The sequence below is a fragment of the Lathyrus oleraceus genome, chromosome 1 (genome assembly GCF_024323335.1).
Source record: "Lathyrus oleraceus cultivar Zhongwan6 chromosome 1, CAAS_Psat_ZW6_1.0, whole genome shotgun sequence".
Lineage (NCBI taxonomy): Eukaryota > Viridiplantae > Streptophyta > Magnoliopsida > Fabales > Fabaceae > Lathyrus > Lathyrus oleraceus.
The window spans coordinates 8944169-8968827 of record NC_066579.1 but is presented as its reverse complement, the minus strand read 5'-3'; the positions used below and the strand labels follow the sequence as shown (position 1 = coordinate 8968827).

Below are 24659 nucleotides of genomic sequence, written 5' to 3'. Positions count from 1 at the left end.
AAGCTCACCAAGTGATATTGGGCTTTAAAATCTAGCCCGTCCCGCCAAGATGACGGGTTGGCAGGCGACGGAATTGCTTGCCTATTTATTTATTTGTGTTTCATTTTTTTAATAGATTAATACGCTTATTTTTACATTTCAATTAAATTTTTCACATATTTTTTAGAATTTTTTTTATAAAGAATGTTTTAAACAAACTTTACTTAAAAAATATTGCATATATTCATAAATAAATATATAAACTAAAATCAATAAGAATTGAAATTATTAGAATTAACTAAAATGACAACTAAAAGTCTAAAACCATCAAGAAATTTCACCTAAAATAGAATCATCAACAAGAGTTCCACTATTATAGTTCAAGTATTAACCTTCAACCAACCAAAATAAATATTTTGAGTGTTTGCTAACAAGGCTAGCGGGACAATCTGCCCATTTTTTTACAGGCTTATAGCGGGGCAAGCTTAAGATGGGATGAACTGAATGAGTTGGTGGGCACAAAATCCCAATCCAATCCGCCATTTATCGACGGATGCGCGAGCCGGCCTGACGGGCCATGGCCTGTTTTGCCATCCCTATCCGGAGACACCCAAATATTATACGAAAATGCATCTTGGAACCATGTTTTTTTTTGCAAAATGGGGAGAGACACGGAAAAGTAAAGATTGATATGATTTTGGATGCGTATGGAGATGCATCTCCGAACACATAAGAGATATTTTCGAATTTTTAAAGGTGTGGAATACACCACTAAGGATGAAAATAACATCCCTCATATTCTATACAGGCCATAAGTAGCAATATCTATAGAAAATTGTTAGATTGATTGTGACAATTTTATAAGTTGTGGTGATTCATAAATCCTAATGAATTATGACATCATGACATGAAAGATTTGACCTAATTCCTTAAACCACGTTCTTTAAACTTCAACTCTAATAATAATATTAGAGCAACTTTGACTTGGGATTTAGGTTTAAATGACCCATCAAACCACATGACTTCGGGCCATCTCAATACAAACATACATTATGTCATGTTGAAGAATAGGTTGCATTATTATGTAGTAGAAATGTGACAACTCATCTTATAAAAATTTGTAGTAGAAATTTATAGTTATAATGAAACTAAAATAGAGAATAAAAATTAAATAGAGAGTAAAAATTGAGAATTGTAGCTGTATAATCAAATAATCGATGTTGAATTATATATTTTAAAATTTTATTATATTTCAATTGAAATTATTAGATAAAATAGTTTAAAATTATGACAACCCATGTGTTAATATCTTCTTTTATATATAGTATGTGTATGTATAATTTTGAAATTTATAACAAGCACTAATTGAAAGTTTTTCCTCGGATACTTAGTAAACACCTTAGGCAAGTTGTTAAGCCATTAATGTGCTCTTAATTTCATATTATAGGTGATGCTAATCCACGTGGTTAAGCACATTTTAAGTTTCATATGCATTGGTCTAAATATTGAACATAATTGAGAACTAGAAGAATCCGATGCCATCTTCATTAAAAAAACAACCATGCTTAAAGAAAAGAACACAAATTGGTTCCGAAATACAATTTGTGACTTAAACCTATATTTAAATTTGAAAATTTAAAATATTAAATTCATCGATCCTTTCATTTATATACGTTCATATTTATTTTTTATTATAATATGAAATATCTAACTCATACTTAATGTAACAGTGTTTGTTTTTAGAGAAATGACAATGAATGTTCTAAAAACATTTTAAGAGTTTAAAAATATATGTTTTTTTAGAAATATGTTTAAATCAAAATATTTAATTTTTTTATTTAAAATTTTTAAAGAGTGCTTCAGAAACACTCGTTAACATCATTTTCACCTTAACGTTGTTTTTATTATGTGTGACTCAATCATTTTATTTGTATATTTTTGACTTTAAGGAAAAGTGTTTTTCCTTTTGACGTATCACATTAATTATCACTTAAGCGTGAGAATATGAGAATATGATATGTCAACAAACCTATACTTATGATTTAGTATATATATATATATATATATATATATATATATATATATATATATATATATATATATTTATTTATTTTAAGGTAGATTAGATTTTTTTTAAATAAAAAAGGTTTACTCTTTTTTATATGTTTATTTAAGTAATATTTAAATAAATATGAATAATTTTATTATAAAAATATTTTTTTATTATTATATTTTATTTTATAGTTTGAATTAAAATACAAAAATAAAGTTTAGTTATCTTAAAGAATTTATAAAAATAAGTTAAATTTTTTTATAAACAATATCATAAGTTGTTTTCATAAGTTCTCTCAAACAAATAGTATCATAAAATTTATACTAATAGATAAATTCGAAAAAGTCGATATTTTGTCTCATTGATATTTTAATTTGTTAGTATATTTAACATTAGGTAAATTATTTATTTACAAATGTTCAAATAAAGTATGTTTTTAAGTATGCTAGAAGGTCAATTAAACCTTTGAAAAGATTAAATTCAGACTTGAAAATAATTCTATAATAGATTAAAGATTAGACGTAGATTTTGATTTTTTTTAGCTGACCATACTCAAGTTAGCACATGAGACTTTCCATCATAGGAATTAGTCTATTTTTTTAGATTTTCACAAGTGAATTGAATATCTTAATTCAATTTTATTTTAAAAAATTAAATATATAAAGTCTATCATTTATAAATGATTCAATATTCATATTTTTTATTAATTTATTTAACTCATATATATATATATATATATATATATATATATATATATATATATATATATATATATATATATATATATATATATATATATATATATATATATATATATATATATATATATGTATTCTAGAGATTATAAGTTTCAATGACTGAAAAATTATTTAACGATAGAGTAATTATTTGTTTGTTATAATAGATTTGAAAAAACAATTAATGCATTTTAAAATAAATTTTATGAGAATTTTTCTTAAAAGTTAATATAAATTATTTCAAACTAATTATTTTATAGATTAAAAGAGTAATTATAATTTTAATAATAAAAAATGAAAAATAATTTTAATGAAATACTATTTAAATTAGTTTTAAATTTTAATATTTTTTAAAACTTTAACATCCAAAAGAAGTTATAGACAAAGGATAAAATATATAAAATAGTATTTTATGAAAAAATATTTAAATCAACTTTTTAATAAAAATATGTAATTATAAAGGAAATTTTAAAAATGTAACATACAAAACCTAATTCTCTTATGAGTTTGTATAACTATTTTACTAAGTTATATATAGAAATTTTTAGACGCTACTTTAAATAACATATGCTTTAGTATGGATTTAGGCTTAATACGCCTAACTTCAACAACACCTAGCATGAGGCATCAGCCAATTTACCTAGATCGTCCAATATTTTCGACACTTCTATTAGATAGTCGAGAGTATTCATATTCAAACAACTGACACAAGAGCATTGGTTCCACAAAGGGATAAATCCTATCATCGTGTCAAATCAAGGTCGGTCAAGCACCTAAGGATAGTTAGATCATGCAATATAGAAAGGTCCTCTAACATCAATCCCTTGGGGACAAATATTAAGAAGAAGAACAAATCGTTGAAGTTCAAGGGACAAATATTAAGAAGAAGAACAAATCTTCATAAAACAGGTAATCAATAAAATGAAAAAAAGAAAGATATTTACTGAGTTTGAGGGTTAAAGTTGTTGGAAATCCACCAAATCTATAGAGAATTTCAATCAATTTTGATGAATAAGATTGATATCACTCACAATAACAATGAAAAGAAGAACATTAGATAAAGAAAGAAAGTAAAGAACGATGAAGGAGAAGAAGAATTAAAATTATGTATCTCTGCCCACAAGCGGTGGAAAACTTCTTATTCACTTTGCAACTGTAAAATACTGTGAATACAATGTTTATGAATACTCTATTCACTTCATTACAAGAATAAAGATTACTCATTCTATTTATAGATTTAGGTTTGCTTGCACCCCAAGCCAAAACCCAAAACTATAAAAGCCCAAAATAGCTAACACTACTAAAATAGGCCTAAGTCGAAATCCTGTATGAAGCAACATGCTTCGACACACTAACACAACTCAACACCCTAGGTGGTTCAACGCTTCATTCCTTCTGTCGAGCAACCTGCTTAGACACAAGGAATTACAATTCAACACACCACCTAATTCATTGTGTCTAAGCTATCTACATTCATCATAACTCTTAGTCTTCTGAACACTTTGACCTGCACTCCCTTCGTCATGATATCTGCAATCTGATTCTCAGTTTTGCAGTGTTCCACATTCATCTTCTCATCTTCTACCTGCTCTCGAAGATAATGGAACCTCATCTCGATGTGTTTGCTTCAACCATGTGCTATCGGATTCTTCGCCAGATTGGTAGCTGACATGCTGTCGATCTTCATGCTAATTGCTACGTGACTCTTTGTTGTTATCTCTTCGACCAAATTCACCATCTACATTGCTTGACATGCACAAAGGGAAGCAACTGTATATTCTGCTTCGCACGACGATAATGCCACTACTGGCTCTTTTCTCGAACTCCAAGTAACTGGTGCACCACCTAGCATGAATACATAGCCAACTGTGGATTTTTGATCCTCAGCATCACTACACCAATTTGAGTCGGTGTATCCCACTAATTTTCATTCTTTTCCTTCATCAGTTGCAGGAAACAAAATGCCATAGTTGAGAGTTCCTTTCAGATACCTTAGTATCCTCTTTGCTGCTGCTAGATGTGATACCTTTGGCTTCTGCATGAATCTACTCACCATACCTACACTGTATTCTAAGTCAGGCCTTGTGTGACAAAGGTATCTAAGTGACCCAATAAGTCTTCTATATTAGGTTGGATCGATATCATCTTCATCTAAATCTTTTGACAGTTGTAATCTGAGCTCAACTGGAGTCGAAGTTGGGTTGCAATCTTGCATCTCTAATCTCTTGAGTATTTCGCCTACATACCTTCTTTGATGCATCATCAAACCTCTACCACTCTTGTAAAATTCGATGTCAAGGAAATATGAAATGTCACCCAGATCTGACATTTTAAATTCCTTGTTGAGATCACCTTTGAAGTCTTCGATCTCCTTCTTGCAGCTACTTATTATCAATAGATCATCGACATAAAGACATAGTATAAGCAACTCACTCTTGCTTCTTCTTACATATACTCCATATTCAGATTTGTACTTCACAAATTCCTTCTCCCTTAGAAATCCATCTATCTTCTTGTTCCAAGCTCTTGGAGCTTGTTTAAGTCCGTACAGGGCTTTATGCAGCCTGTACACTTTTCTTTCTTCGCCTTGTTTCACAAACCCAACTGGTTGTACAACATAAACTTCTTCTTCTAAGGGGCCATTCAGAAATGCACACTTCACATCCATCTGCTAGTTGTTCATGTTTTCTAGACCAACAACCAACCTGATTGTTTCGATCCTAGCAACAGGTGCAAAAACTTTATCGAAGTTAATTCCTTCTTTCTGAAGAAATCCTTTCGCCACAAGTCTCGCCTTGTGTCGAGTCACTTCTCCTTTTGGATTCAACTTCACCTTGTATACCCATTTCACATTGATTTCCTTCTTGTCTGGGGAAATTCGACAAGTGACCAAGTGTTGTTGACTTCGATTGACTTCAACTCTTCGTTCATTGCTTTCATCCACTTCGAATCTTTCAATATCTCAACTGCATTGTCTGGTTCAACATCTGCGTAGAAATCATAGTGTACCAACTCACCTTTTTCATTGACCATATCATCTGATGTAATCACACATTCTTGCAACCTTGCAGGCATATGTCTTATTCTTTGAGGTCTGCTTGGGCCTACTTCACCTCTGACTTCTTCATGTCGAACTTCTCTTTCGACTTCACTAGCAGGTTCATCATAAAAGATTCTCACTGAATATTTCTTGACATACTCAGTCTAATCCCATTCCTTAAGCTCATTTATGATCACATCCCTACTGATTATCACTTGCTTATTCACTGGGTCGAATAACTTGTATCCTCCAGTCAAATGATATCCTATCACAATCATATGACTCGACTTGTCATCAAGTTTTCTTCTTAACGGATCTGGCACATGTCTATGTGTTATAGATCCAAACAACTTCAGATGACTCAAGCTAGGCTTGATACCAGACCAACATTCTTCTGGAGTGATTCCTTCTAGCTTCTTCATCGGACATCTGTTTAGGATATATGTCATAGTCGACACAACTTCTCCCCATAATACTTTGGGTAGATGCTTGCCTTTTGTCGCGGCGGGATTTTTCACGAGATTAAGTATTGATTGAACTTAACCCGTTTGAAAAATATTTTAAATGCAAGAGTCGCCACCGTCTTTTATTTTATCCAAAAAGAGGAAGGGAAAAATAACGATAAATCCCTTTAGAGTTACGGGTTCGGGGGTTGGTTATGCAAAGGGAAAGTATTAGCACCCTCTACATCTGTGGTACTCCACAGGAACCTTTTTGCTTATGTTTATGTGAATGCTTTGCTTTTTTCGCTTTGATCGTTTGATTGGGGAGATGAGAAAAGAACTTGATTTTATTGCTTTTGGACTCGATAAAGTCGCAGACTTCATGCCTACGTATCTCCAAGGCGCAATGGAGAAATCAGAATCCACGTAGTTCTCCCAAAAGAAAAGGGGAAAGTCTGTTTTGTTGATTTTAGATTGGCGTGTCTTGCCATCTCTTGCTCGACCTAGGCGGGAGGCTTCGAGACTGACACGTCCTTTTAAAAATGTTTTTAAACTGAAAGGCCAAAGCCGGCAAAAGATTTGAATGAGCCTAAACCCTGAAACAATACATAAATGGGCTCATTATAAGGAAGCCCAAGAGTAAGCTTGTGAGTGTGTGAAAAGGGTTTCTTAAACGGCGACCGTTGGAATCGCATCGGGTTTCTCTTTTTTGGATTTTTCGATTTTTTAACATAAAACGTGAACAATACGATTAAACACACAATACAGAACATAAAAAATGCGAGAAAGTAAATTATTACAACACAGTTAGCTATGAATAGTTAGTATTACGAATAGTTAGTGGAGTTAATCGAGCTGAAACTGAAACGAAACGGTTAGTAACAACATAAACAAATATAAAAAAACAATATAAACATTTACTTTAGACAAAATAAACATTTGATATAAATAAACATTTAATTAAAATAAACATTTAAACAAATAATTAATTTAACTAACATTTAAATAAAACATATATGCAAAATAATATAAAAGATAAACAATATTTAGTAAACAAAAGTAATATATATATATATATATATATATATATATATATATATATATATATATATATATATATATATATATATATATATATATATATATATATATATATATATATATATATATATATATTTATATTTTAGACAATAAATATATAATAGACAAAAATAATATATATGTACATTTAGACAAATAATATATTATAGACAAAAATTATTGTCTAAATGTACATATATATTATTTTTGTCTATTATATATTTATTATCTAAAATATAAATATATATATATATATATATATATATATATATATATATATATATATATATATATATATATATATATATATATATATATATATATATAGACATATATATATATATATATATATATATATATATATATATATATATATATATATATATTATCTTTGTCTATTATATATTATTTGTCTATATATATATATATATATATATATATATATATATATATATATATATATATATATATATATATATATATATATATATATATATATATATATATATATATATATATATATATATAGACAAATAATATATAATAGACAAAGATAATATATATATATATATATATATATATATATATATATATATATATATATATATATATATATATATATATATATATATATATATATATATATATATATATATATAGATAAATAATATATTAAAACACATGTCGGCAAGCCGGAACTTTGCCAATTTCAGAGATAAGTGAAGAATATTACCTTGTGTGAAGAGGATGAACTTCTGATCGTCCAAATGATCGACCGAAAGCTGGAAACCGTCACCGACGCACTGCTGGCTGCCTTCGTGAGTACCTGACTTCAACGTCGCTTTTGATCGGTGAAACGACGCCGGAATGAAATGAACCTTGGATATTTGTGACCTGGAATCAACGAACTTCAAAGATATGAAATCGGTTATGTGTTTCGGTGAATAATCGGGACGATTTTGGGTTACCGAAAATGAAGAACAAGTGAAATACGGTAATGCTTTTGGAAAAATATTTCTTTTCAATTCTCTGTTTCTCTCACCACACGTTTTTTCCTTACTGATCCACCTTCCTCTCCTGATCCACTCTTTTTTTCCTTTTCTTACTAACCACATCTATATATATATATTTAGTTTACTTAAACAATAAGAAACCAAAAAAATATCTAACATAAATTAATAATATATATTTAGATTACTTAAACAATAAAAAACCTAAAAAATATCTAACATAAATTAATAATATATATTTAGATTACTTAAACAATAAGAAACCTAAAAAATATCTAACATAAATTAATAATATATATTTAGATTACTTAAACAATAAGAAACCTAAAAAATATCTAACATAAATTAATAATATATATTTAGATTACTTAAACAATAAGAAACCTAAAAAATATCTAACATAAATTAATAATATAATTTATATATTATATAATAATAATAATAATAATAAACTAATATAATATTAATCCTAATTAAATAAACTAATTAACAACTAAACACAATTAATATTAAACACAAATAATATTAAACGGCACACGATTAAAATACGATAAAATCGAGCGACACGAACGCGATAAAAGCGATGACAATTTGCACAGCAAAACAGACAAATTGATAAAACCAATAAACCAGTAAATCGGTAAACCAGTAAAATCAACAACACGACTCAAACAGACTCGATTAAATCACACGGCACAACACGTAATTAAATAAACAACCCTAGGCAATAATAAAATCAACACGACATCACGAAAAACGCTGACAAACACAATCACAAATAATCGGACAATACGAAAACTCTAATATATTCGAAATACAGTCAAAATACCGACAAACAAACAATTAAATAGATAAAAACGCACAAAACCTAATCGAAGCGATGCCACGCACAAAAGAGATAAGCGAGATAAATACGAGGCAACGATATCGGCCAGGTTTTGCTAAAACAACGAAATACAACACGGTAAGCAACGAAAATACACAAAACCTAATCAAACCAGTTGTCACGCGAAGTTTAAGAAATTGAGATGAATACGAGACAACGAGATTAATCAAGATGTGGTCAACAAAGCCAAAGTCAAATTTTGGGGTGCGACAGATGCCCCTATTTGATTAACTTAGGCCAGATAGCCGGAGGCTATCGAATGGCGTAAGGTAATTAAATATGACAAACGCCACAAAATTTGACCGCAAATGCATGTATGCATGATGCAAAAGACAGACAGACACAGAGACACAGGAGTGCAAACTCTACTGGGGAAGGACATACACCGACTCAATGCATGAAGGTAAACACTGAGAACACTCAGCTGGGGAAGATTCACTACCTATTCATAAATGGAAAATAGGAGGAAAAGAGATATCGACTCAATGCTGACGATACATCACTATCTCATAGATGAAAGTGGGAAAAGATCAATATAACAAGAGTACTGATGTGACAGTACATTACCAACTCAAAGATGGAGGTAAAAGAAAAGATGAATACCAACTCAAGGATGAAGGTATAACAAGGGCATAATAAGAATCGAACTGCGTTGACTCATGGTTGACAGCTCGCTGTAACACCTCAAAATTTGCCCTCCTCTCTTGGGACTAGCTTAACATATTGCATATCATTTTCATAGGTCATTAGGCATTGCATATTGCATATCATGTGGTTACATTGTGCAAATCATCCTCCTAAGTCTTGGTCAGAAGATAAGAGGTGGAGATGCAAGCCTAGAGTTTTATTGACTGATCATTAGCCATCTGAGGATTGGGCTATGAATTAGGGTTTCATGATTTCTCAAGGAGATTGGATCTTTGTCTTGGTTGAAATGATACATCATCATCATCATGGTCTTGATATCATCCAGAAGATTTAAGAGATTGATCATACACCTTGAGATTAGGGTTTTGACCACTGGTCAACCCTAATCAGTTGCATTGGGCCAATCAGGGCATGGCATGGATATGGGGATCATTTCATGATTTTATTGAGCTTATGGAGGCTAGGGTTTCATCATTGAGCCGTTTCATCAGAGGATTGGGGCTCAGATTGATCAGTGCACAACTAAATTCATCTATCAGTTGAAAAGTCAACTGTGGTCAACTAGGCTTGATTTTATGGATTTGGAGGTGGGAGAGAGTTGGATACACTTCATTCATGTTGAAGCAAGTTTCATTTGACATGTCAAAGCTCAAGAATGAAAAAAAATAAAGTCAGGACAAAAATTTCCAAAAATAGAAAGTGACTTGTAATGGAAGTTTCCAAAAATGGAAAGTTTTTCACCACAAAATTACGTGTCCAAAAAAAGCTTCAAATGAAAATTTGTCCAACATGAAAGTTGTATATCTTGCTCTCACCTTTCCAAAAAGTCCAAGAACTTGAAATTCCCATGTATGGTTGACAAGTTATGGTCCATTCATTTTCCAAAAATGCCTATAATCAAAGTGGCATAACTTTCACATGAAATGTCCAATTTGGGTGATCTTTTTGTGAGCAAACCCCATTTCACATGTACTTTCATGATGTGTGATCCAAATTCATCAAAAATACTCATAGCAAAAAGTCAAATTTCAAGTGGATTTAAGTGCATTTTTGGTGTGAACATGTGATTTTGAGAAATACTTGGAATTTGAACATGAGACCAATTCCAACACACTCCAAATACCATTTAGAAGTTGTGTGAACTGTCATGAGCTGTCATAGTGCACAAATTGGAAAGGTCACTTTTGCCCTTGCATTAAGAAATTCATTTTCACTAATCACTTCCAATTTTGTTAATTGAGATTAGCAAATTGGATTAAGGCATTGGTATAAGTTACTAATCATAACAGAAATTGTTAATTACATTTCACATTCCAAGAATCATAACAAACTTTCCCTCCAAAATTGCAAAATCCTCTCAAATTTCATCAAGCATTTTTCAAGATTTCTTCACCAAATCTTCATCAAATTGAATGATTCTTCTTGATTCATCTTCCACAAGCCTTGTTACACATCTGTTTTGACAAATTCGTGGCAATAGCATCAAGATCAAGGACTGTTCAAAGCAAGGTCATTAATGGCAAAGTGAGATTTCTTGCAATTGGTGCTGTTTCGAGCCAAGCTAGCTTCTCCATTCAACTTTCTCATCAATAAGCATCATCTGTTTTTGCTTTTCACGCCTTGAAACATCCAAATTCGCATCTGCCATCTTCAAGAGGTAAATCCTCGAATTCCTTAATTGCTTAAATTGTTAGGTGGTTTAGGAAGAGCTTTCAACATAGAACATCACGCAAGTTGTAGTTTGCGATTTGGTTGAGTATGGAGAGAGTAATCATGATTTGAAGTTTTGTGTTCATTTCTTTTTTGGATCGATCCCGTCGCTACAGTTAGAGTTAGGTTAAAATAGTTACATATTCATCATGTACGTGTTGAGACGATTCTTTTGGTATATCATTTGCCAATTTTGGTGGAGATTTGTGGTTCTTCAATTTTCTGGAATTTGATGTTGGTGAAGAACACTCATACGCGTGTTTTGATCTGAATTTCTCTTGCCTGGCTTTCAAATTGTGTTTGGCGCGTGAACTGGCCAATGAGCGCTTGCCAACGCTTCTAAACGGAGCGACGTCGTTTTGGCCTGGCATTTAAGTATTACAAAAATGCCACTGATTCAATAATTATTTATTTTATTTCATTTCTTTTTTCATTTCATTTTACATTTTGATGCATGATCTTTAGAAATTCATAATTCACTCATTTTTTATCCCATTTTGGTGAGATTTTTTTCATAATACTCCTTGTGATGTGTAGAATTTAATCATGATTTTTGTGGAATTTTTGCATGTGTAGAAAATTAATTGGCTTAGGGATTGATTCAATGTGTCACATTTGAACATGTCTTACCATATCTTTCATGAAATGATGATGCCTTCAAAGAAATGGATGAAATATTTTATGCGTGTTCTGGACATCTTGATGGTGATTTTCATGTAGAGTTTATGATTTTTGGACACTTGGTTGAAGAGATATGATTTTTTGATAAGAGGTGTGACAATTTGTGTCACACCAAGCTAGGTCAAATTCATGATTTTATTTGCCTGGCTTAGGGATGTTGAATTGAGCTGAAATTTTGTGTGAATGATCATGTGTATGTTGAGATAACATGTGAATTTCTCTGGAATTTTTGATGGCATTTTCTAATTGATTGTGATTTTCTCTTCTGTTGAGCCATTTAGTGACATTGTGTGACACATGATTGTATTTTGTTTGTGAAATCCTCATAGTGTATTGGATGGATGTGGAATTTGACATGTGGATTGTAGACACATTATAGGTCATTGTGGTTTTGATCCCATTCATTTCTTAATTGTTGTCACTGTTTTATGATTTTTGGAAGTTGATGCTTGTGTTGACTTGTTTGAAATTGTCTGAACTTCTTGATTTTCATTGACCTACTTCATTTTGTCCAATTGAGATGAAATTTGATATGCTATTCATTGGATATGTTCTGTTGATACTTGAAATTTTGTGGAATTAATTGAATTGTTTTGGTATGCTTTTGGTGGAGATAGTTCTGTTTGGTCTTTTGAAGTTGCAAGTTGCATGTTTGATACTAAATTGTGCATAAAATGATAATGGTGATTGATATGAGCATGGGACCAATTGCATTTGCTTTTGATTTGTTTGAATGTGATTGTGGATAATTTTCACTTGCTTTTTTGGATTTTTTATCTCTTTTGGACCCTAGGCTTGGCCTAGTGGTCTTGTTTCTCACCTTTGGAATTGTGTTTCAGGTTTGAGCTGCAAATGCCTTAAGGAAAGCAATGCAAGTTGTAAATTGAGTTTGTTTGATGTTGTAAACTAACATTGACTTTGTGTTGTAGGGTTTGATGCTTGAGTTTGAGCTCATGGCTTGCACTTGTGTGCATTAACTTGTGTTTGACTGTACAGATTAACATTTGCTGTTTACTGTTGATTTGTCTGAGTACTGATGATACTTGATTGATTTCAGGTACATTTAGTTGCTTACAGTTCCTTGAGAACTCGCTTGCTGTTGCTTGGTTTTTTAAACCAGTTGAGGTAGACTCTCTTGTCTCCATGTAGTCTGGAAGACCTGGCCTGTTACTTGGCCAGGCAACTGTCTGAAGTCCTCCTTAAGAGGCGATGTTTGTGATTGTTTACTTTTGTGCCAAGCAGGTAAAGACCTCTATGAGGCAATTGGCGGAACCCAAGGGATATGCAATCTATCCCCCGCTATTCTGTTGAGTCGTCCCTCTGCTCACACCACTGTGTTGATGCATTGGGACATTAACCCAAGATCTTGTGCTGTTGCACAATCGAGTCAGAGTCTTGAGCGTAGAAGGGTCCCTCCATTCTGGACCCACGCTCCTTTGTCTGAAGCTCTCCCTGGACAGGGATAAGAGCTGTGAAGTCTAATCTTCACTCACCTTTCATCTGCTTCACCTTAGCCTCTCAATGGCAAGGTTAAGAGCGAACACTACCTTGTACAGTTGACTTGCCTCGGTAGTCGAACCCTTTGTTTGAGCCCACTTCTGACTAGATATAGTGTGTGCTTTGTGAATATTTGCTTGAAATGTTTGTTTTGTTTTGTTGATGCTTGCATGCTTGCTTTCTTCCTGGATAGGATTAGCTTGCTGTTGTGCAAGTAGGTAGAAACCATAACATAGGGCAATGATGCATGATAATACTAGGCTCGAGTACAGCTCTCTGGTAGTGTGTCTCCCCTTGGTTTCTGGCTAGAATTTCTTTCCCTTTCAGGGGAACTACATCGCCCTGATCCTCGTTCCAGACGAGGTATGTAGGCAGGAGACCGTGCGAGGTCTCTCCGGGCACTTTTTTCTTTTTGTGTGCGTTTGCTTGTTAATCTGCTTGTGTGTCAGGATATGGACGTAAGCCCAGCGATTGGCTGTACGTATCCTGATTGTGTTTGTTTGGTTCGGAAGCCGATGTAAGCCCAGCGATTGGCATTCGGGTTCCAGGTTTGCCTGTGGGTGTGTGTGTCTTGTTTGGCGTGCGTGAGCCGAACTACGGCAGCTCTGATTCTCGTTCCAGACAAGATACGTAGGCATAGGATGCGATGTCCTATCGAGCTCTCCTCCTCTTAACCCCACCTGTGTTGTCTTCGGTGTGTGTGTGTGTGTGGTGTTTTAGCAACCTTTTCTTTTCTTAGAGCGTGGATCCCGTCGAGTACGACGGACGTGAGGGGTGCTAATACCTTCCCCTTGCGTAACCGACTCCCGTACCCTTTCTCTTTGGTCGCGAGACCTTGCTTTTCCCAGGTTTACTTCGAGCGTTTCCTTTCCCTCTTTGGGATAAATAACGCACAGTGGCGGCTCTGTGTTGTTTTTGTTTTAGCCCGCCGGTTGTTTTTCGCGGATGCGACACTCACTACCCACTCATTGATGAGGTAAACAGGACATGCCAACTCAAAGTTGAAGGCAAGCTTCAAAAGATTGATAATAACACTGCTAGGGAAATCAAATTCCAACTCATTGATGATGGTGTAGATGAAGAATCAGATCTAAGGATCATTGTGCAGACTTACAGTTGAATGCACACTACCAACTCATTGATGAGGTAGACAGAGAAATGCCGACTCAAAGTTGAAGGCAACCACCGATTCATTGACAAAGGTGTTTAAAAGAATTTAGAACATATTTTCCTGGAGATGTTTATCATTATCGACTCAAAGATGACGGTGGAGGGACAAAATGTACCTAACTCATAGATGAAGGTACTCCATCAACTCAAAGACGAAGATGGAATCAGAAGTTATCTGTGCAGACTCAAAGATGAAAGCACACTATCAGTTCAACAAGGATCAAACATACCCTACTCATAGATGAAGGTACTCCATCAACTCAAAGACGAAGATGGAATCACAGGAAAATGTGCGAACTCAAAGATGAATGCATATTACCAGCTCAAAGTTGCAGGTACTTCACCAACTCAAAGACGAAGGTGGAATCAAAAGGAATCTGTGCTAAACTCAAAGACGAAAGCACGCTACCAGCTCAAAGTTGCAGGTAGAACCATGGAACTTTCTGTGAGGATGTTATCAACTCATAGATGGAGATAGTAATTAATTTATCCGAGGGATAACAAAGGTTACCACTCATGGATGTAGGTAACTCAAGTTTGTAACGGGTACCAACTCAAAGATGAAGGTATAAAGGACTTGGACACAATATCTGTCATGTCTGTTTTACTGAATGAGAGTCACAAAGACTATATTGTTGCCTTCTTTTACTGGCAATTTCTGAGCTTTATTTGGAGACACGAGGTTCAAACTAGGATAGAACTAGAATGAAACGGTCAAACAAGACTTCAACTGAAGAGGAATGAACTCATCAGGATTTACAACTGAAACAACCATCTTCCACGAGGCATAGATCTCTGTGGGGAACATGACCAATAAAAGGTATTTTGCTGCTTATAAGGATACTCTATATGGAGAGATTGACTCAACCCACAATATAAACAAGGAAACAAGGTGCATATGAATGCAAGCATGATATGTCATAGATATGCATGAATATTTAGTAATGAATGCATGATGGACAGACAAAACTAGGAATAACTAAAAATGTTAACAGCTGCATAAGGACTTGCTGGAGATTTGCACTGAGACTCGCTAGGGAGTAGTACAAAGACTTGCTGGGGAATTGGTACAAAAGCACCATATCCAGGTTTCTTTAAAAGTCTGTCTCTGCTGAGGATTCCGTAGAAGAATGGAGATGCCTTCTACTTCAAAAATGCAGGAGATTCCCTGTGGTTCTTGAATTTGTGAGGTATATGAGGATTGGACCTTTCTGAGGACTCCGCTGGGGATACAAGGTGTTATCCTCTGGAAATAAGATGATATTGTAAGAGAAGTCCTGCAATTCTTGAATTTGCTGATAATGCAGAAGGGATTATTCTTCTGGAAGACTCCGCTGGGGATAAAGTCCGCTGGGGATAGGTGGTATCTTTCCAGGGAATAAGAATATAGGGGAAATCTATCCTTGATTTTTTTGCTTTAATTATCATGGAGACTTTCTGTATTTGAAGACTCTGCAGGGGATTATGGTGTCTGATATCTGGTTACGAGATCTTTCCTCTTGGAGACTCTGCCGGGGAACAGTGATGTCTGACCTTTGAATGTAAATGAGAATTCAGGAGGAATCCTGTAATTCTTGAATTTGCTTAAAATGCAACACACTCTTCTTTACTACAAAACATTACTGAGGAGGAGACATATCCTTCTATTGAATGGACAGAGAACAACAGGAGATTCCCTGTAGTTTCTGAATATCAACTTTCTTCACTCGCTGAGGGATGGAGACCTCTGTATTACTCCTGCTCGGGGAAATCAAAGCTTCCTTCTCATCCTCTGCTGGGGACATTGCTGATCCCTCCTTAATAAATTACTGGGGAAATACCTGTAGTAATCCCATAGGCCAAATCTGTAACTTAAAACCTGGATCAAAGTCTTCATGATCAATTAACCGGGGAGTCTTCATGATCAATTAAACTGGGGAGTCTTCATGATCAATTAACTGGGGAGTCTTCATGCCCCAAGTGAAGGGAAGAAACTTCTTGAAATATTTCTTGCATGATCTCTTGAGGAAAACTAGGAAGCATAGCTGGGGATATCCAGAATCACAACCTCTGTTGGAGAAATATTACTGCCAAGACACCTGTGGAGATTTTTTTCATCATATACATATAAGGATAGTAATATGAACATGTCTAGTTGGAATCACATGATTTCAGAATTACTGGGACCACATGTCTCAATCCTTTTATTGATGTCCACAAATCAAAATAAATAATCTTTATATTTTTCAAAAACTGTTTTTAATTCAAAACTTTTGTTTCAAAACATATCTGTCAAAGTAAAAGAACTTTCGTAAATTGAAATGAAAATTAAGAGTGCCAAGAAATATAGAAAGGCTCAAATTGATTTGATAGGATGGTAATTAGCCAACAACGTGATTCCATAGATCTTTACAAATTGGAAAATGGTAATTTCGTGGAAAAATGGTACGTTGAACTACAATGACATCATTCTCTCTTCCACTTTTGACCTGTATTGCAGCCTTGAGAAAGTTGGAGAACTGTTGAAAATATTCTGATACTTTAATGATCTTATCTCTGTTATGCAGTTACTTGCCTGAAATCCCTAACTTTTGCCTAGATTGCCCTTTCGGGTTTTCAATCTACCGGGATAATATTCTCTTTATTTTTTTATGTCTCTAATTTCTGCTTGGACCGCCCTTTCAGGTTTTCAGTCCACCGAGACGCTCATTTTTGCCTAAGCCGCCCTTTCGGGTTTTCAACTTAGCGAGCTGTTCTTTTCATTTTTTAGGCGAAGTATTTCTTGACTGCATCTGTATTCACGGGCCGTGGAAGCTCTTCACCATCCATGTTTGTAAGAATTAAAGCACCGCCTGAGAAGGCTTTCTTGACAACATAGGGTCCTTCATAGTTAGGAGTCCACTTGCCCCTAGAACCATTGTGAAATAGTATCATCTTCTTGAGCACAAGGTCACCCTCTTTGAATTCTCTCGGCTTAACCTTCCTATCAAATGCCTGCTTCATTCTCTTTTGATATAACTGTCCATGGCACAAGGCAGTCATTCTTTTTTCTTCAATCAAATTCAACTGATCGTATCTGCTTTGACACCATTCAGCCTCTGACAACTGAGTTTCCATTAGTATCCTCATTGATGGAATTTCAACCTCTATCGGTAACACAACTTCCATACCGTATACAAGTGAAAATGGGGTTGCCCCAGTTGAAGTACGGACTGATGTTCTATATCCGTGTAGTGCAAAAGGCAGCATTTCATGCCAATCTTTGTAGGTAACAACCATCTTTTGAATGATCTTCTTGATATTCTTATTTGCAGCTTCAACTGCCCCATTCATCTTGGGACGGTAAGGAGAAGAGTTGTGATGCTCGATCCTGAAACTTTCACATAATTCATCCATCATTTTGTTGTTCAGATTGGAGCCATTGTCAGTGATGATCTTGTTTGGAATGCCATATCGGCAAATGAGATTATTTTTGATGAATCTGACCACCACTTGCTTTGTCACCTTTGCATACGAAGCTGCTTCCACCCATTTGGTGAAGTAATCAATTGCCACGAGAATGAAACGGTGTCCGTTGGAAGCTTTGGGTTCAATCATACCGATCATGTCAATGCCCCACATTGAGAATGGCCAAGGAGCAGAAATCACATTCAAAAAGGTTGGTGGTACATGAACCTTATCAGCGTAGATCTGACATTTGTGACACTTCTTTACAAATTTGTAGCAATCTGATTCCATGGTCAACCAGTAGTAACCAGCTCTCAACATCTTTCTTGACATAGAGTGGCCATTTGCATGAGTACCAAAGGACCCTTCGTGAACTTCTTTCATCAACATTTCTGCTTCCTTTTTGTCAACACATCTGAGTAAGACCATGTCATAATTCCTCTTATAGAGCACATTCTGATTAAGGAAGAAACTGCCTGACAATCTTCTCAAAGTCTTTTTATCTTTTTCTGTTGCTCCAAGAGGATACTCCTGAGTCTGAAGGAAATGCTTGATATCATGGTACCATGGTTTATCATCAAAACTGGCCTCAGCTGTAAACACATGTGCTGGTCTATCAAGTCGCTTGATCACAATTCTAGGTACTTCGTTTGGAAAACCCACTTGATACATTGAAGACAACGTAGCTAGAGCATCCGCCATCTGATTCTCATCCCGAGGAATGTGATGCAACTCAACCTTGGTGAAGAAAGTCAACAATCTTCTTGCATAGTCTTTGTATGGGATCAAGCCAGGGTGGCGTGTTTCCCATTCTCCTTTGATCTGATTGATAACTAACGCTGAGTCACCATAAACAGTAAGATTTTTGATGCGGAGGTCAATGGCTTCTTCAAGACCCATGATACAGGCTTCATATTCAGCAATGTTGTTTGTACATTCAAAGCAAATTCTTGCCGTGAAAGGAATATGAGAACCTTCTGGAGTGATAATGACTGCACCTACTCCATGTCCATAAACGTTGGAAGCTCCATCAAATACTAAACCCCATTGAGAATCTGGTTCAGGCCTTCTTCAGGAAGTGGCTCTTTACAATCTCTGGATTTTAGGAACATGACATCTTCATCAGGAAACTCATCCTCATTATCATCGTGATCTTCAACGGGTTGGTGAGCAAGGTACTCAGCCAACACACTGCTCTTGATAGCTTTCTGGGTATGATACTCAATGTCGTATTCTGATAACAGCATCTGCCATCTTGCAATCTTACCAGTGAGTGCAGGCTTCTCAAAAATGTACTTGATTGGATCCATTTTGGATATCAACCAAGTGGTGTGACTTAACATATACTGCCTCAATCTCTTAGCAGCCCAAGCCAATGCACAACATGTCTTCTCGAGTAAGGAGTATCGTGATTCACAATCAGTAAATTTCTTGCTTAAGTAGTAAATGGCATGCTCTTTCTTTCTAGTTTCGTCTTGTTGACCCAGAATACAGCCCATAGAATTCTCAAGCACTGTCAAATACATAACCAACGGTCTTCCAGCAACAGGTGGTAACAAGATAGGAGGCTCCATGAGGTACTCTTTGATACTGTCAAATGCTTTCTGACAATCCTCTGTCCAAACACAATTCTGACTCTTTCTCAGCAATTTGAAGATAGGTTCACAAGTGGCAGTCATGTGAGAAATAAACCGGGATATGTAATTCAATCGTCCTAGAAAACCTCTCACTTGTCTTTCTGTTTTTGGTGCGGGCATCTCTTGGATAGCTTTTACTTTATCTGGATCAACTTCAATGCCTTTTTGGCTGACAATGAAGCCTAAGAGTTTACCTGACCTGACGCCAAATGTGCATTTGTTCGGATTGAGGCGAAGACGGAACTTCCTCAATCGTTGAAACAGCTTCAATAGATCTACTAAGTGACCTTCTTCTGAACGAGACTTCGCGATCATGTCATCCACATAAACCTCAATCTCTTTGTGCATCATGTCGTGAAAGAGCGTTGTCATGGCTCGCTGGTAAGTAGCACCTGCGTTTTTCAACCCAAACGGCATCACTTGATAACAGAATGTTCCCCATGGTGTTATGAATGTAGTTTTTTCCATGTCTTCGGGAGCCATTTTGATCTAGTTATACCCGGAGAATCCGTCCATGAAGGAGAATATGTCAAACTTTGTTGTATTGTCTACCAACATGTCAATGTGAGGCAGAGGGAAATCATCCTTTGGGCTTGCTCTATTTAAGTCACGGTAGTCGACACACATTCGTACCTTCCCGTCCTTCTTAGGAACTGGCACAATATTTGCTATCCACTCTGGATACACTGAAGTGGCAAGAAAACCAGCATCTATTTGCTTCAGAACTTCTTCTTTAATTTTGACGGCCATATCTGGATGTGTTCTTCTTAATTTCTGTTTGACCGGTGGACATTCTGGCTTCAAAGGTAGCTTGTGCTCTACGATGTCAGTGTCGAGACCAGGCATATCTTGATAAGACCAAGAAAACACATCTACATACTCTTTCAACAGGCTGATCAATTGCTCCTTGACCTGTGGGGATAACAATGCTCCAATTTTGACTTCTTTCACATTTTCTTCCGAACCCAAGTTGACTGTTTCCAAAGGCTCCTTGTATGGCTGAATAGTGTCTTCTTCATTTTCAAGCTGGCGGGCGACCTCTTCTGGAATCTCATCCCACTCTTCCTCTTCAGCTTCGAATACAGAATGTTCAAAGTTGGGAGAGGGCATGATGTCATTGTGTTCAACGGGTTTAAGTAACCTGTACAAACAATTGTTTTTAGAGGACTGACCATGACATGCAAAAATGTGTTCTTTTTAAGGTTTTTTTTTGTGTTACCATTTTCCGAAAAAGCTGAAAAGATAAAAGGACACAAGTGTATAGGAACACAAAAGATCTTTTTCATGGATAGTACGTTTTTGACAAAAGTGCCCATTTTACAAAATTAATGCTTCGCGCTTTGGGCTAAAGCGGAAGATTTTTGAAAACTGAAAAGCTTAATTACTTTGATATGTGGACACAATGTGGGATGTCAACTGCGGTCCAGTTCTTCATAACTACTCCTGGTGTCACAAATCTGGGGCCTTCGTCTTCTGTCTTTCCCTCAAAAGTATCCTCCTCAACTGCTACCATGTTGATAAACCCACCGCTGTGAAAGATATCTTTGAAAGGTCGCACCACTGAAGTCTGCACTTGTTTTCCATCAACAAAGCCTAATCCTGCATGGTTAACGTTTTCTGGCAACTCTATCACCTTGCCCCACATTTCTGTAGGACCTGTCTTGACAATCTGCTGGGCGTCTTTGAATGACGCGATTGAACCTTCACTTTTCTTGTAATCATCGATGGTCAGGGCCTGAAATGGAGTTTGAACAGCCGTTTCGTCTGCTTCTATCACACTAAACGATGAAAGGTGGCTAATCAGCATAGCCTGCTCCCCATTAACCGTCACTATTTGCCCATTCTTGAAAAATTTTAACTTCTGGTGTAACGTGGATGTAATGGCACCCGCCTCATGAATCCATGGGCGTCCGAGCAGACAGCTATAAGCTGGCACTATATCCATAACCTGGAAAGTGATCTGGAATACATGTGGTCCAATACCAATAGGCAAATCAACTTCTCCAATGACTGATTTTCTTGATCCATCGAACGCTTTCACAATAATTCCACTGTGCCGCATTTGCCCCCCTTTGTACTTTAGCTTCACCAAGGTAGACTTGGGCATGACATTCAGAGATGAACCGGTGTCAATTAGGATATTAGACAAAGAATCCCCTTGACAATTGGCTGAGATATGGAGAGCGAAGTTGTGATTCTTTCCTTCTTCTGGCAGTTCTTCATCACAAAAGCCTAAGCCATTGCACGAAGTGATGCTGCCTACAACATTGTTGAACTGCTCTGCTGTTATATCCTGTTCTACAAAGGCTTGATCAAGCACCTTCAGTAGTGCTTCTCTGTGGACAGCTGAATTCAATAATAAGGACAGGATCGAGATTTTTGACGGTGTCTGTAGCAACTGATCTACCACTTTGTAGTCACTGAGCTTGATAATTCTAAGTAGTTCATCTGTTTCTTTATCAAGGGTTGAATTGCTTGTTTGCCCTTCTGCTTCTCTTGTCACTGGTACCACGACTACTGGATCTTTCTCAACATTTCTACTTGGGATAACCGGCGGAGCGAACACGCGGCCATTGCGCGTCATTCGGCTATTTTCTGCGATATTGGTAACTGAGGCTAAGGTTTTAATCTCGACCTCTTTACCGTTCTCAATAATAGTTGCTGCATAGCGGTAGGGGACCGCTTTATCTAAAGTGTAAGGCATTGGGCCCGGAGGGCAAATCACCACTGGCTCCCTCGGATGATAAGCTATCTCTACTTTCTCTGGAATGTTGAAGCAAGGAATGATGACATTCACCTCTTGTTCTTGTGATTCTGGAGAACTCACTTGTCTAGAAATCTGAATCAAAGCCTGATCAAGGATGCCTTGCAAATCATCTTGAATCTTCCTACAACCTCTTGAATTGACTGAACATGTACCACAGATCTGGTGGTCATGTTGGAATAGACCATGAGCACATAAAACAGAATGAATTTCAACCACAGACCGCCGAATCTCCTCTATCTTCGTAACACGTTGTTCATTGAGACAAACTTCTATATTGTTCACTGATGAAGGACCATGACTTGGCATTGGATTGTCCTTCACATTGGGACCCATGTTCTTGAAGGTCAGGATACCTGCTCTTGTCAACTTCTGTACTTCCAAGGTACATCTGGCTTGTACCACCAAGGTAGCACTTCTGGTACAAGAGGTCGTGGTCGTGGTTGCACAATGTTTTTAGTGATCAAAGCTGGATACAATTCTGCATATGACATTGGAATTGGATCAAAATTGGTTCTTCTTTGCTGCTGTGGTGGACGTTGTTGTAACTGATGTTGATGTTGTTGAGGTTGATGTTGTTGCTGATACTGAGTATTCTGTTGGAAGCGGTTGGTACGCTGCTGAGGGTATTGGACTTGAACTGGAGCGGAAGTGATTACTGGAGTCACGGCTGTTATATGTTGGTGTTGGGAATGGTAAGGATAATTGATCCTTCTTGGATGATTATAGGACACAACATTAGTTTCTTGTTCCTTCTTTTTCATAAAACCGTCGTACCTCTTTGCCCCGCTTGAAGATGAACTTCCTTCTCTGACTAGACGCCCTTCTCGAACTGCTTCCTCTAAACGGACTCCCATGTTTACCATGTCAGTAAAGTCTGTAGGAGCGCTTGCAATCATCCTCTCGTAATAAAAAGTATCAAGAGTCTTTAAGAACACTTTCGTCATCTCCTTTTCTTCCATAGGTGGAACAACCTGTGCTGCAATTTCGCGCCACCTTTGCGCGTATTCACGGAATGTCTCCTTTTCTCTTTGTTGCATGGACCTCAACTGATCTCGGTCTGGCACATTATCAAGGTTGTATTTGTAATGTTTGATAAAGGCCTCGCCTAAATCGTTGAAAGTCTTGATCTGAGAACTGTCTAATCCCATATACCAGCGTAAAGCTGCACCGGTAAGGCTGTCTTGAAAACAATGAATGAGCATCCTTTGGTCGTTGGTGTACATTGACATTTTTCGCACGTACATAACCAAATGGGTCTGTGGACAAGAACTTCCTTTGTACTTTTCAAATTCTGGTAGTTTAAATTTTGCTGGCATCCTTACGTCTGGAACCAAACACATATCATTTACATCTCTGCCAAACAGTTCTTTCCCACGAAGAGCTTTTATCTCTTTTTGTAATTCCGCAAACTGATCCTGGAATTCATCCATTCTATCATTGAGACCAGGATCCTCACTTGGGGTAGGGCCGTGATAGACAGGTTCTCCTAGGTGAGGAGTATAGTGAACAACGGGAGGTACATTAGTGAAGACAGGAGCATTTGGTGGAACGAACTCTTGTTGATATCTATCTTGATTAAGATCCCTGGGTATTTCCCAAGGACGGGATGCTGTGATGGTAACATAAGTGACTGGGACATCGTTGATTTCTGAAGCGATGACTGTAGTGACGGGTGCTGCTGTTGTCTGATTCTGAATTTGAGGTTGATTCTGTGCCGAAGTCTGTCCTGAATTATGAACTTGAGCCCTAGCCTGGGCTTCCTCTGCTTGTAGACGGGCGGTTAACATTTGGTTTCGCATCTCTACTGCCTGTGCTTGCGCCTGGATCCGTGCATCTTGTGCTTCGGCAACCTGAGCTTGTGCTGTTTGAAGTTGAGCAGCTTGGGCTGCTTGGTT

At 36.1% G+C, this 24659-nt stretch overlaps 1 protein-coding gene across 1 annotated transcript; it reads right to left on the bottom strand.

Moving 5' to 3' along the window:
* Window positions 1-248: 248 nt before the first annotated feature.
* Window positions 249-23097, bottom strand: LOC127087061 (uncharacterized). Its single transcript, XM_051027911.1, has 2 exons — window positions 21439-23097; window positions 249-320 (listed from the first exon to the last, which is right to left on the bottom strand). Exons 1-2 carry the CDS (start codon window positions 23095-23097, stop codon window positions 249-251), a joined length of 1731 nt encoding a protein of 576 aa, XP_050883868.1.
* Window positions 23098-24659: the final 1562 nt, after the last annotated feature.